Below are 14,427 nucleotides of genomic sequence, written 5' to 3' on the forward strand. Positions count from 1 at the left end.
AACTAGAAGTCTTTATCTCCCAGATGTAGACAAGCATATTCAGAACTTTAAGTGACTTGTCCGAGATCACACAGCTTGGTTAGATTCACACGGAAACAGGACTTCACAACCAGTTCCATTTCCTGTTTCTGCCAGTCCCACACAGCTCAACTTCACAAGTAAGGTGACCAATCGTCTCTGTTTAGGGAGGACAGTCCTTCTTTTGTAAGTTCTGTCCTTTCTCGAAAAGTGTCCTCCTACATGTCCTCCTTTTTGATATTGGAAGACTGATCTGTAAATGTCTGTATTTGACCGCTGCAGAGTCGATTGCATGTGATGTGACGTATTTGTATCTAAACGAGTACTTTTTTCTTATAATTATTATTAAAAATTAATAATAATGGCATGTAAGCATAATTACAATATAAAATATTACAAATGTTTTTATTATGTATTTATCATATTATAGTGTATTATTGTTGCAATGAATAAAATGTTTCTTTTATTTACAATATTGCTGTCTTCAATTTATTTTTGTCCTCCTCTTCATTGTAAAAAAGTTGGTCACCTTACAAAACAGGTTGTCAGGCCAGTACAGAAAGAAACAAGAAGCGATAGAGTTAAGGGATACGGTAGGCTTGCGCAGATCGCTATCCGAGGGCCATGAGAGTGAGGGAAGAAGCTGAACGCCTAGCTAAACTCCATTTCCAACCTCTCGCTAATGCGCACGCGCACTTCTTCAGGATTAAAGTCAGCTTGAAGAGGGCGGGGCGTGTGGTATGTGCCGCGCAGGCGCATTTGTGCGCAGGCTGTCAAAATGGCGCCCTCCGAGTACAAGCCTTCTCGGCTGGCCACCTTGCCCTCTACCCTCGACCCAGCTGAATACGACATATCTCCGGAAACCCGTAAGGCGCAAGCCGAGCGGTTGGCCATAAGATCTAGGCTTAAAAGGGAGTACCTGCTTCAGTACAATGACCCCAGCCGCCGAACGCTCATTGTGAGTGGGGGTCGGGTGGGAGGGAGTCAAGGGTCAGAGTTTCCACGGTCTGCTCAGGCTGGGCTGCCCAGACTGGCCACCCGGGACCCCGCAGCGGGCGGCCACCTTCCCGATCAGTGCTTAGGCATTGGCCGTCGTCCAGGCTCAGAGAGCAGGCCAACTCACTAGCCCTTTGACCTTGAGCAGGTAGTTTGGTGGTCAAGAGAACGGGTTTCTGGACTCGCACCTGCTTGGTTTTGAGTCCTGGCTGCATCGCTTCCTGCCTGGGTGAACTTGAGAAAGTTTTTCAACTCTGCTGCTTACCCTCGGTTTTCCTATCTGAAAAATGGGGTTAATACAGCACTTCCTGTCTTGTGAGATTTAAATGAAATAAGACACGTGACCATCCAGTACAGTGCTGGGCTTGTAATGAGTGTTCAAAAATGTGTGTGTGTGTGTTTTTAAAGCTGTTTGCACCTTTCACTTCATAGTTCATAACAATGCTGCTGTCTCCTGATAGGAATATAGTGATTCTTCACTTTATATTTTTAAAGACCCAAAGACCCTGCAGTTTGCTGAAACTTTGGGCTTTGGAGGCAAACTCCAAAGCGCTACATACTAGCAAACTACAGGGTAGGGCAAGAGTAGATTTGCAGTTGAAAGTAGGCGAAACGCAAGAGTTTATTCTTGTATTATTGTTTATTAATATTTTCCATAGGAACAACTGAAACTGACTTTTGCCCCACACTGCATATGACCTTGGGCAATTTGCCTAACCCCTCTGAACCTTTCTTTTCTGATCTTTATATATGAGAATGGTATTATCTTCTTTATAGAATCGATAGGTAAAAATGAGTCTTTGTAAAATTCCTGGTACATGATATATGCCCAGCAAACTGACAGATCGTTACTGTTATGTAACAAGTGTCCTTTTCAATAATTTGCTGTACCAGGCTGCTTAAAATTTCTTTAAAATACTTTTCCTAACAGTTGCATTGATACTCTGTGGGAATTTTTAGAAGTGAGAATTAAAGGAAATTTACAATGCCCCAGGCACTATCTGAATTTTTTTTCCCCCTGAATATTATTCAAATACAACTATTTAGAGAGTTAAGCTCTCTTACTGTCCCATTTTACAGATGAGAAGACAAAATGGGAGGGAAGAGTAGTTCATAGAGTGATACAGCAGAATTTGAGCTTTGGTCTATATAACCCAAAGCATCTGCTTAACTCGTTGGCTGTACCATCTTCTGCCAGGACCTTGTTTATTTGGGAAGGAGGTATATAGGGAGACATTTATTATATATGTACTCACACAATTAGGTTTTCTGTGTCAGATAGTATGATGTAATAAAAAAAAATAAGGCCTTGAGCCAGACAGAATTGAGGTTTAAAACGCCAGAGTTTCCCTTTTCCTCTTCTGTGACCTAGGGCAATTTCAGTTCTGTCATGTAGAACAGAGGTGGTATATATTATAAGACCTGCCTCATTGGTTGTTCTGTTCATTAAATGAGTGTTGCACACTTAATCATATATTGGTCAATACATGGAAATTACTTGCCTGACCTTTAAGGATGATTAATTCAGTGAATAAATAATTGCTCAGGGTCTATTATAGGCCAAGTCCTCTTTTAGATGTTGCAGTCATAGTGAAGGAAAAAAGCAGGCAGAGACCCCTATTCTTAGAGAGCTTTCTTTCTAGTGGGGGAAACAAGTGGTAATTTTAGAAAGTTTTCATTTAGCAAGTTAGATAGTGATACATGGTAAGAAGAGAAATAAAACAAGGAGGGGAATTAGGAGTGTGTGTATATAGTAGGAAGAGAGAGCAGCTGCAATTTTAGAGAGGCCCAGGGAAAGCCTTGATAGAAAAGTTGACATTTGAGTGAAGATCTGAAAGAAGTGAGGTGAGGGAGCTGGGAAAGTAAAAGTAGCATTTCAGGCAGGGGGACATCAAGTGCAAGCGTACTTAGGGCAGTGCCCAGTTAATTGCAAAAATACTGACGAGATCATTGTGGCTAACACGGAGAAAGGTGAGGGCAGAGTAGGAAGATACCTGGGACGAGAGCACAATTTGCCAATCCAGTTGGCAAATCAGAGAAGAAGAGTGGTCAAAGTGACTCAAGGTTTTTGACCTAAGCAATCAGAAGAATGAACTTGCTTTTTTGAAATGATAGAGCGAATGAGAGGAGCAGGGATGGCGGTTGAGTGGAATATTGGGAAATCAGTTTGAGATGCATCACATTTGATATGCCTATTAGACAACATGTCATTGTTGAGCGGAAGGTTGACTTTTTTTTTTTTTTAAGATTTTATTTATTGATTTTTAGAGAGAGGAGAGAGAGAAAGAGAGAAAGAAAGAAAGGCAATGGGGAAGGAGTAGGAAGCATCGACTCATAGTAGTTGCTTTTGATATGTGCCTTGACTGAGCAAGCCTAGGGTTTCAAACCAGTGACGTCAGCGTTCTAGGTTAACATTTTATCCACTGCCCCACCATAGGCTAGGTCGTAGTTGGATATTTTGTCAGGAGTTTAGGGTAGAGGCATAATTTTGGGAGTCTCAGCCTATAGATGGATATTGAAAGCCGTGTGACTGGAGGAGATCTCCAAGGGATGACCAGGGAATGTACATAGATAGGAAAGACCAGCAGAATCCAAGGTTCAATATTAAGAGGTTGATGAGTAAGGAAAAAGAGAGCAAAAGAGACTAAGAGGGAATGGCCAGAGAGGAGGAAAACCAAGCCTGTGTGTGCCCTGGAAGCCATGATTTCAGGAAGAAGTGTTTACCATGGCACCTGCTGCCAGCAGTGCAGAAATGGAGTGGTGTCAGGGAAGAACTGTCCCCATGGCATGTGGTTTGGAACCTCTCTTTACAGCAGTACTGGCCTCACTGGACGGTGGTCATGAGGCTATTGATATTTTTCTGAAATGAAATGTTTCTAGAAGACATATGTCTGATATCAAAGTGTAGAGAGGTGATTGGCAATGTGAGAATTTATGGGAGAGTCATTCAAATACATGAATAACAGAAGAGATAGATAAAAGAATTCGTTCCTTAAATCTATATCTTGTGTCTTCACCTTTGCTTTTTCTGCAAACAGTTTGGTTTAAAATGTTACTGTGAAAGATTCAGTTTAAGTAATTTGGTTCTACCAATCATGACTTCGTTATTGGTTAGACCTTGAATGTTCTCCTGACAGTTTAAAATTTTAATGCTGATTTCATTTGCTTATTTTTACCCATTGGTTAATTGGAGCAAATAATTTTGTAAAATCATTTGGAGATTTAGCTACTTAAATTTAATTATGTATTTGGGGTACATTTGTTAATCTTACATAGTTACTCTAGTATAAATATATGAAATGGACAATTTTTTTCTTAACCAAGATAAATGATGAATTTTCTTTAACAACAGCCTTGTTCTTTCTTTTCTTTTTAATTGAATTTATTGGGTGACACTGGCTAACATAATTACACATATTTCAAGTGCCTAATTCTACATCTCTGTAAACCGTACTGTGTAACCCCTCCAGTCTTCCTCCATCACCAGTTATTGCACTTACACCCTCTATCTCTCCCCTCCCACCCCAGCAATCACTATACTCCATGAATTTTTTCTCCTTTCTTTTTCTCAATCCCTCCACCCCCCTCACCTAGCACCCCTCACCCAACTGAGAGTGGTCAGCCTGATCTCTATATGAGTCTGTCTCTTTTATTTTTTAGCGAGAGAGACAGAGAAAGACAGAGAGAGGGAAAGATAGTGACAGAGAGACAAGGAGAGACATGAGAAGCATCAATTTTTTGCAGCACCTTAGTTGTTCACTGATTGCTTTCTCATATGTGCCTTGACTGGGGGTCTACAGCTGAGCCAGTGACCCCTTGCTCAAGCCAGTGACCTTGGGCTGCAAGCCAGTGACCTTGGTTCAAGCCAGCGACCATGGGGTCATGTCTATGATCCCACACTCAAGCCAGTGACCCCACGCTCAAGCAGGATGAGCCAGGGATCCTGGGTCCTCAGAATCCCAAGTTGATGCTCTATCCACTGTGCCACCACCTGGTCAGGCAAGTCTATCTCTCTTTTTGATTGTTCGTTTGTTTTGTTCATTAGATCCCATATATGAGTGAAATCATATGACACTTGTCTATCTTTGACTGGCTTATTTCACTTAGCATAATGCTCTCTAGGTCCATCCATGAACAGCTTTATCCTTTCCACAAAACTGTCTTAATAGTGTAAAATGTAATATTTTGCTCTTAAAATATCACCCAAATCAGCTTTAAAAACTTCAAGTTCATAGTTAGCTTACCTCAGTCTTCACTTTCCTGCAGCTTATTTGTAGCCTGAAAAGACCTGGCTACAAAGAACATTAGAAAGGGTCTGGAAGCAAAGTACAAAGTACAGAGCATATGAAATCTGTTGGTCTTCATGAGGAATACTGTCTGGTTCTGTTGCTCACACTTCAGGAAAGACAGTAAAGCTAAAACAATTTAGAAAAGAATAGATAAAATGATCAAAGGGAAAAAGTGGTTTATTTAACAGCTTTAAAAAGATTCGGATTCTTAATCTCAATAAGTAGAAAGCTCAGGGATGTTAAAGAGTCTTTTAAATTCTAAAGGACTTGAGAAGGATCATTTGAGAATTATTCAGCAAATACTGGAGATGAAAGATACTCCCTAAAGCTGCTTAGGAATATTCAAAAGGAAGGCATCTCCCGTGCTCCTCCACAAAAGTCCTGATGCGATTGTTCCTGTAACTCTTTGTTTTTATTTTAAAAATTTTTTATTTTTTAATTTAAAAAAAAGATTTTATTTATTGATTTTTAGAGAGGAGAGAGGGAGAAAGGTGGAAGCATCAACTCACAGTAATTGCTTCTTGTATGTGCCTTGACCAGGCAAGCCCAGGGTTTCCAACCGGCAACCTCAGTGTTCTAGGTCAATGCTTTATCCACTGTGCCACCACACGTCAGGCTATAGCTTTTTGTTTTTAATTCTAGGAAGATCCTGCATTGGCTCGTTGGACCTACGCAAGATCAGCAAATGTCTTTCCCAATTTTAGACCCACTCCCAAGACCTCACTCTTAGGAGCTGTGGTTGGAATTGGGCCCCTCTTCTTCTGGTATTATGTTTTTAAAACTGACAGGGTAAGTATCAGGACGCGAGGTTTAGTGTTTGCGCGGTAGATCCGCCCTGTGCCGACGTCGGCTCTTTCTCTGGATGATAGCCGCTGGTGTGCTTCCGTCTAGCCCTCTACTTTTCTTTCACTTTCTCTCTTTTATCATTTCTCCTTTCCAGCAAGAGCTGAAACATAATTGGAGTTATAGATTTGGTTTTTTTGTTTTTGTTTTTTTTTTTGTATTTTTCTGAAGCTGGAAACGGGGAGAGACAGTCAGACAGACTCCCGCATGCGCCCGACCGGGATCCACCCTGCACGCCCACCAGGGGCCACGCTCTGCCCCTCCGGGGCGTCGCTCCGCTGCGACCAGAGCCACGCTAGCGCCTGGGCAGAGGCCAAGGAGCCGTCCCCAGCGCCCGGGCCATCTTTGCTCCAATGGAGCCTTGGCTGCGGGAGGGGAAGAGAGAGACAGAGAGGAAGGAGGGGGGGGTGGAGAAGCAAATGGGCGCTTCTCCTATGTGCCCTGGGCGGGAGTCGAACCCGGGTCCCCCGGATGCCAGGCCGACGCTCTACCGCTGAGCCAACTGGCCAGGGCCTGGTTTTATTTCTTTATAACCTCAACTCATAGAAATACGCTTTTTTAAAAAAAAAAAATCACTATAGTCTATGGGTCTTTCAAGTTTAACAGTTGCTCTAGAATTTAAAGTAATAAATTAGTTTAAATTTCTAAGATTTGAATTTAGCTCATGAAAAAGTTTCCCTGGTGTATTTTAGATAATGTAAGGAAATTATACTGTGACTGCTGAACAAGAAGAGACAAAAATAACTTAAAAAATTAATTTCTTTTTTCTTATTGGCTGTGCAGAAGTCAAACTTTCTTATCCTGATTAACCTTAAGATACTATCTTTGCAAATTTTTGTATTTATTAGTTTTCTTAGTTCCGTTCTCTTAAAAAGAAATGTTTATTGGGTTAAGTATACTGCTCACAAAAATTTAGGGGATAGTGTATAGCTTCATATGAAATACCCTCTAGTTTTTGTGAGCAGCATACTTACAAAATACATCCATCATTTAGTGTGTTTCCTATTTGTACGAATTCTAATTATATTGCTCACATTTAGCAAATTAATGTTACACATATTAATACCCTAACAACAGAAAAGCAGGAGCAGTCAGCTGGGAATCCCAGCTGTCAGAGGCCGGGTGTGTGGCTGCAGAGAAAGCAGGTTTCTCCCTGACAGTAGAGCACTTTGGGACGGGACCCCCAGCCCCAGCATCCAGGCCTCAGATTACCCTCTAGACTGGAGCCCACCTGTCTAGCTCTGCCTTAAACCAGCGAATACGTTTACCCGTTACAGTTGATGTATTTTGATTATCTGATAAATATTGCTTAATGGGAAGGTAGACCACACTTATCCAGAAGGTGTTTGTATTTTGCTTTCAAGTGAGATAATACAGTTTTACTTACGAAAATGTGGGTAAGGTATTTTTCAATAGCAGTAGTTTCTTACTGTTCCTTTATTTTTTCAGACTGCTACTTCCTTACTCATACTCCATAGGTTTAAACCAGGGGTCTCAAACTCAACTCAGCATGTGGGCCGCAGAGCAAGATCACAGCCGTTCGGCGGGCCGCACTAGGTCTACAAAAGGCAACTGTTACGCAACACTTTTCTCACTGCAGTTGAAAACAAAAAAAAATCAGTACAACAAGCACAATTGTACATGCAGTTTACTCAGTGTCACAAAACGACCAGAAACTGTAGTTCGCATCACAACTGCTGTTAACTAAGCTAATATCTAGCTAGGATGCTAGAGAAATGAAAAATACAAGTAGGCCCCTAGGCTTACTTAATTTTATCCAAAATATTTTGAACTTCGTGGATTAGTCTGCGGGCTGCACAAAATTGTTCGGCGGGCCGCGAGTTTGAGACCCCTGGTTTAAACGGTGGGGGGTTAGACTTCGGTTCGGAGTGTTTCATTCCTATTTTTAGAGTTATATCATGGATTGTATCAAAATACATTGTTTTTAATATTTTTTTTCTCTTTTTATTCAGGATAGAAAAGAAAAACTTATCCAGGAAGGAAAAGTGGATCGAACATTTAATATCTCATATTAAGTGTGGCAATGATGACTATATGTATTATTGTTTAAATAAATCTTCTATTACTCATTTAGTAGTTTCTCTTTATTAACTACACCTTGCTTCAACAAATATTTGCCAGACATTGTAGAATCCCTACTTTGTGAGAGGTCACCGTTCAAGGAAGAAACAAGTCCATGTTTATTCATTTCACCATTCAACAAATGCATTCCTGCTATGAGCCAGACATTGTGCTGTGGGCAGGGAATACAACGGTTAGACAGACATAGGCCCTGTGCTTAAGGAGTACGTACTCTGACAACTGCTTATTCAACAATTATCATCTCAGTGCTTATTACATGTCTGGTACTACTTAATACCAAAGCTCTGGTCTGGCTTCAGCCCCAGTGGGAAACGCAGCAGACCAGTCACAACAGTGTGGTGAAAAGGAGATACAGAGTCAGGAGAGTGCTGTTGGCCAGCTGGCGGGGCAGCCGTGCTGGGGAGATGGCATTGGGTAAAGGTGCTGGGGTTGAAGGGGTTGACCGAGCGAAACAGGAGCACGAGAGGGCAAGGTGTGTTGGGTATGGCTGGACTGGGGGCTGCTGTGGGGTGCAGAAATGGAAGGTGGAGATGGTGTTGGGGAACTGAAGTAAAGTGGTTTAGGAAGGGCTTTGAAGGTCGGATCTGGACTATAATCCTAGTTCTAATTTAGTTGGAATACCAGGCTTGCATTCCTCCACTATAGCATGAGGATAGTAATGCCTACCTCATTAGGCCATGAAGATGAAATGATAGTATTGTTCAATAAAATAAAAGTATGCTTTATAGTTCAGTCTTGAAACAGTTTGGTGACAGTTTCATTTACAAAGGCAGAGTAAAATCAAGTGCCATAGGAGGCAAGCATGCTCTGTAGGACTGACTGACATTAATATGTTGGTTTTAACTTTCAAGGCATATTTATAACATTTAGGAATGACACGTCCAATCTAACGCCATTCAGATTGGTGGGTAGGTACAATCTCAGTACAGGATGGTTAGTGGAACAAGTAACAGTCCACACTGTTGCAACTGGTCTGGGCTGTAACTGATACCCCACCAGACTGTCTAGACCAGCGGTTCTCAACCTGTAGGTCGCGACCCCAGTGGGGTCGCCTAAAGCCTTTGGAAAATACATAATGCATATCAGGTATTTACATTCCGAATCATAACTAGCAAAATTACAGTTATGAAGTAGCCACCAAAATTATTTTTTGGTTTGGGGTCACCGCAACATGAGGAACTGTATTGCGGGGTCACGGCATTAGAAAGGTTGAGAACCACTGGTCTAGACTTCCCTTCTCTTGACCCTCACTTTAGCAAGTCTAGATTGCTTGTCTGGTGCCATCACCAGGAACATCATTTCCAAAGGCCAAAACTAGCAGCATCAGGCCTTTGTTGGAACAATTGTCTCTACAGTTATCACGACATGGAAGCACCAAAATGTGCCAGTGGATCCCAAGTTCCAGTCATGTCCCTTGCTTCCCATTGTGTAGCAGTAATCCCAGCTCCGTGTAATAAAGGTCACTTAGTGCTGCCAATATGAAAACCTTTCTTTCCCCTCTTTGTCTCCCAGGTACAAGAAGCTCAAAATAATCAGGAGATAGTTATGACTTCAGATTAAAGTGAAGTCTGATAATGTGATTTATAATAGATATGTATTTATTTTTCTGTCCCTGTTTCTGCAGATTTTCTAAAACCCTTGGGATTTCCTAAATGATGAGATAAAAGTGTCTTTCATTTTGTGATAAGGAGGTGACATTAGGACCCTACCTAAGGATGGGGATGGTTGCCAGGAGAGCCAGCCTTGTGCTCAGAGGGTTGGAACTTTCAGCCCCACCCTCTTCTTGCTTTTGTATCCTTGCTCAGACTCCAGTTAAGTGAGCTGGGAAGTATTTAAATTTTCTGTGTCTCAGTTTCCTTATCTTTAAAATGGATATACTAATTATAATATTAAACTCATTATTTAATGAGTTATTTCTTAAAAAATTTTTAGAACAGAAGCACACATTAAGATCTCAGTGAGAATTTACTATTAATTTTTAACCTGATTGATGAAAACTAATTTGTATTGCATTTATTATTGAGGTCTAACTTTTTTTCATATATTTTGGTTCATTTATATTTATTGGGTTGCTTGCTCAAATCCACTGCCCAACTTTTCCAATGTAATATGTCTTTTTTTTCTTAATGACTCTAAGGCACAAACAAGATAAATTAAAGATACAGTCCTTGATCATACCAATCTTCTTTTATAGGGAGTTATTTTAGCATACCTTAATAATAGTAAAAACATTTACAATACATCTTTGGTGCCTAAGCTTTTTGAAAGAAAGCAGTGCCCAGAGAGGGATAGTCAAAAATTTTAAAACATTTTTTTTAACATCAAGAATTATTGCGCCTGACCTGTGGTGGCGCAGTGGATAAAGTGTCGACCTGGAAATGCTGAGGTTGCCGGTTCGAAACCCTGGGCTTGCCTGGTCAAGGCACATATGGGAGATGATGCTTCCAGCTCCTTCCCCTTTCTCTCCCTCTGTATCTCTCTCCTCTCTGTCTCTCCTCTCTAAAAAATGAATAAATAAAATTTAAAAAAAATGAAAAAAAAGAATTATTGCAATGTGTCTTTAATTGTTGAGTTTTTAAAGATTCTTTTTTTATCATCACAATGCCTCATATCACACTCAGAAGGGATCTAGTGAGAACAGTAGTTGCCACCTCATCTGAGCACTAAATGCTGCCGTGTGTCTGACTGGTGCTGCTAGCTCTGGGCACTGGGCACAGGATCCCACATTGATTATGCTGCCACTGTTAGTCCAAGAACTCATCAAGCTTGTTACAATCACAGCCACTGGGGAAAGTTCCTCAAGGTTTCTGTTACCTACCTGATATTTGCTCCTGAGTGCAGAGATATATGATTGGCCAAACCTAGCTCATATGCCTGAGTTCTAGCTGCAAGGGAAGCTGAAATGGCGAGCACATGGCATATTCAACTCTAGCGTGAGGCAAGTAACGACTTCTTAAACAAGAAGTGGTTCAAATGCTGAGCGTCCAACAAAGGTCTTAATCACAGTTAAGGAGTTTAGAGTATCCAGACAGCAATGGGAGCAATGGAAGATATTAAGCAAGAGTAACCTGATTGGATTTGCATTCCTGGATGTTCATTCTGGATCCTGGAGGATAATCTTGGGGCAAGAAAGGCTGGAGGATGACCAGTAGGCTGTGTAAGACTTGAGGCCAGAAATCATTTTTAGTTTTTGAGATAGTCCTCAATGCAGAACAAAGCCACCCCTGCCAATTTCAGGATGACTCTGGGATGTGAACTTGTTGAAAGCTTCATGAAAGTCTAAATATATTATTTCAAATAGTTCCCTTTATGAACATGCATGAGAAGCCAGTCTTATTAAGTTCTTATCCTTGTATGATATCCCATCTCCTCTCTGAAACAAAATTGCATCTCTAACAGGCTGGTTTGTTTGTGTACTATGGTTTTTACCCTTTATTATGTCTCCATCCTGGAGAAAAAGATTACATTCATGCTCTGATTGAAATTCCATCATGTTCAGTCCTAATTCTTTTCATGTTTTCTCATTCCTGGTGGCACCTTTCACAGTCTTCTAATAACTTTGGGGGAGATACAGACTACTGATTATCTCTACACTCTGCAGGATCATTAAGGGGTATTTAAGGAAATTAGAGTTCTGTACAAAAAACTGCCTTGATTATGTATATATGACTAAAATATGGGTAGCACTTTCAAATTCATAAAACTAGCTTGAGCAGTGCTGGTGCAATAGCTAGAGCACCAACCTGAGATACTGAGGTCCCAGGTTCAAAGCCTTGAGGTTACTGGCCTGAGCTTGGGCTCAGCAGCTTGAGCATGGGGTGACCGGTTTGAGTGTGGGATCATCGATATAATCTCGTCATCACTGGTTTGAGCCCAAAGGTCACTGGCTTGAGCAAGAGGTCACTGGCTCAACTGGAGTCCACTGGTCAATGCACACATGAGAAGCAATCAATGAACAACTAAAGTGCTGCAACTACAAGTTGATGCTTCTCATCTCTCTCATTTCCTGTCTCTTGCTAAAATTAGTTAATTTTAAAGCTTTCACTGCCACTTTCTACTTTTGTGTGAACAAACAGAATGTCATTGTGTTCTATTAGTAGACATATTTGTACCTATAACTATGATTCTGATACTTCCCATAGTTTCCCCTCTGGCTGCTTTGTTAAGTGCCATTTCTCTAGCTGAGATGGAGACTCCTTCTGCTGATGCCCACTATGACCTGAGAGACACTGAGCGGTGTCACCCAACTGGACACCATCATTGCAAGAAAATACAATGTGCATCAGTCTCATTGCCAAGCTTCAGGATTTAAAGGACTAAAGTGAAGCTAAAAGTCTGATATCTGACCTTTGAATGTCCCTGGAGATGGATGGCTGGTGAAACATCTTAAATTTCTAGAGCAAACTTGGCACTAAAGTTCAAGTTAATTGCCCCCCATAATCATAAAAATTATTACCTTATCAGCGTTGAGTCAATTCTTTACTTACATCACCAGTTGCATTTAAATCATTCATCTCTTATTTAATGATTATGCGCTGGAACAATCTTGGGGGTGGAGAAGAAAGCAACTGGCTGAGTCTGCTCAAGAAATCAATAGAGGAGACTTAGGGGCTGCAATATGATACATTGTCATGGGTAGGAGAAGACGGTAGGAGATTTCTTTTGAAACTACATTTGCACAAAATTTATGCATATTTTCTACTTTACAGTATGTTTCATATCAGTGAAAACACAAAGTTTTCTAAAGAGGGTTTTATTCATACTTTATATAAGATGGAGGGAGACAGCATTGAAAAATAGTATTGTTTTACATGGAGTGGCTTGGGTGAAGGTAGATGGAGATAGGGGTGGTCAATTTCCCTGAAGCCATCTACTAGAAGTTGGATAGGTAGCTGCTCTTCCCAAATCATGCTGTGCAGAAGGGGAGGCACGGAAGTGATTTGGTCCCATCAGGGCATTTTAGAGGAGACACCAATGCAGGTAGCAAGTAATATCAGCTGCTGTTGGTCTGCCAGTACCGGAGATGGCTGGTTTCCTGGAGCCCTGGGGCAGAGGTACCTGTGTCCTACAGAATTCTAGTAGAACACTGGCCATTAGGTCTACTCTGCATTGATCACTTAATGAGCCCTGGTCATTTACTAAGCCCCAAGAGTACTAATATGAAGAAGATACAGCTACTTGGAGGAACTCACAATAATGAGAAACAATAATGGCAGTCACCCCTTATTAAGCTTTTACTTGTGTTCCAGACACTAAACTAAAGTAAGAGCTTTACATACCTTCCAACATACCTTAAAAATTACCATTATGCAGATGAGTTTAGAGAGGTTAAATATTTTGCTCAAGTCCTCTAGCTAATAAGGCTGAGATAAAACTTAAATCTGGGCAGTCTGACTCCGAGAGAGGACATGTCTTTAACCATTTTTTGAAAGGGTTAAAGAACAGTGCTATAGAGAGTCCAGTACTAAAAAAGGATATCTAATTCAGCCTGGAGGGTTTAAGTGATAATGCTTTATGAAGTACTAATTGTAAGTTACAAATTAGGCATGCAGTTGTAAAGTACAGCATAGGGAATATAGTCAACAATATTGTAATAACTATGGTGCCAGGTGGGCACTTGAGTTATTGGAGACAACACTTGGTAAAGTATATAAATGTCAATCTGTTATGCTGTACACCTAAAACTAATATAAAATAGTGTTGAATGCAAACTGTAATAAAAATAAAGTAGGCCAAACCACAAAGGTGTCAAGAAAAAGCCCCTGAAGCAGTCCAAAAAATAGGCTAACGAGATGGACAAGATAAGACAGTTAAGCAGGCGCAGAAGAAGAGCAGAAGAAACTCGAGGAGCTAAAGTGAAGGCCAGGGGAAGGGCCCCCTGGCCACAGGTGGAATTAAGAAATCTGGCAAAAAGTGAGCTGTTCCTTGTGCTTGGGACAATGGCGATCCTTAATTGCATTCCTGTTTTTAACATCTCTTGTCACTTATAGCTAGAATGAAGTGTTGTCTTGGAGCCTGTTGTATGTTAAAGAATAAACTTTTGTAATAAATAATAATTATCATGCAGTAGCTCATCTCTTTGGTTCTGCAATTTCAACCTTGGCTGTGCAGTCAGAGTAAACCCAGCCTAGAATCCTGTCAAAGTGTGTTCTTCAGTCTTTGTTCTATCCCAAATTCC

General features: G+C 40.9%; 1 protein-coding gene and 1 pseudogene across 1 annotated transcript; both read left to right on the forward strand.

Annotated features, from left to right (window-relative positions):
* The first annotated feature begins 754 nt into the window (after positions 1-754).
* On the forward strand, positions 755-8,236 carry NDUFB4 (NADH:ubiquinone oxidoreductase subunit B4). The gene is made up of 3 exons (XM_066347202.1): positions 755-976; positions 5,946-6,092; positions 8,120-8,236. Exons 1-3 carry the CDS (start codon positions 797-799, stop codon positions 8,180-8,182), a joined length of 390 nt encoding a protein of 129 aa, XP_066203299.1. The 5' UTR covers positions 755-796; the 3' UTR covers positions 8,183-8,236.
* A 5,036-nt stretch (positions 8,237-13,272) lies between these two features.
* Positions 13,273-14,166, forward strand: LOC136379523 (translation machinery-associated protein 7-like; annotated as a pseudogene).
* Positions 14,167-14,427: the final 261 nt, after the last annotated feature.

The sequence above is a fragment of the Saccopteryx leptura genome, chromosome 8, assembly GCF_036850995.1.
Source record: "Saccopteryx leptura isolate mSacLep1 chromosome 8, mSacLep1_pri_phased_curated, whole genome shotgun sequence".
In the NCBI taxonomy this organism is placed as follows: Eukaryota; Metazoa; Chordata; class Mammalia; order Chiroptera; family Emballonuridae; genus Saccopteryx; species Saccopteryx leptura.

Excerpts from the sequence above, each read along its gene's own strand:
- NDUFB4 (XM_066347202.1), top strand. The coding sequence starts at position 797 with ATGGCGCCCTCCGAGTACAAGCCTTCTCGGCTGGCCACCTTGCCCTCT. Across the intron at positions 977-5,945 it reads CCAGCCGCCGAACGCTCATT|GAAGATCCTGCATTGGCTCG; the intron begins GTGAGTGGGGGT and ends TTTTAATTCTAG. Across the intron at positions 6,093-8,119 it reads ATGTTTTTAAAACTGACAGG|GATAGAAAAGAAAAACTTAT; the intron begins GTAAGTATCAGG and ends CTTTTTATTCAG.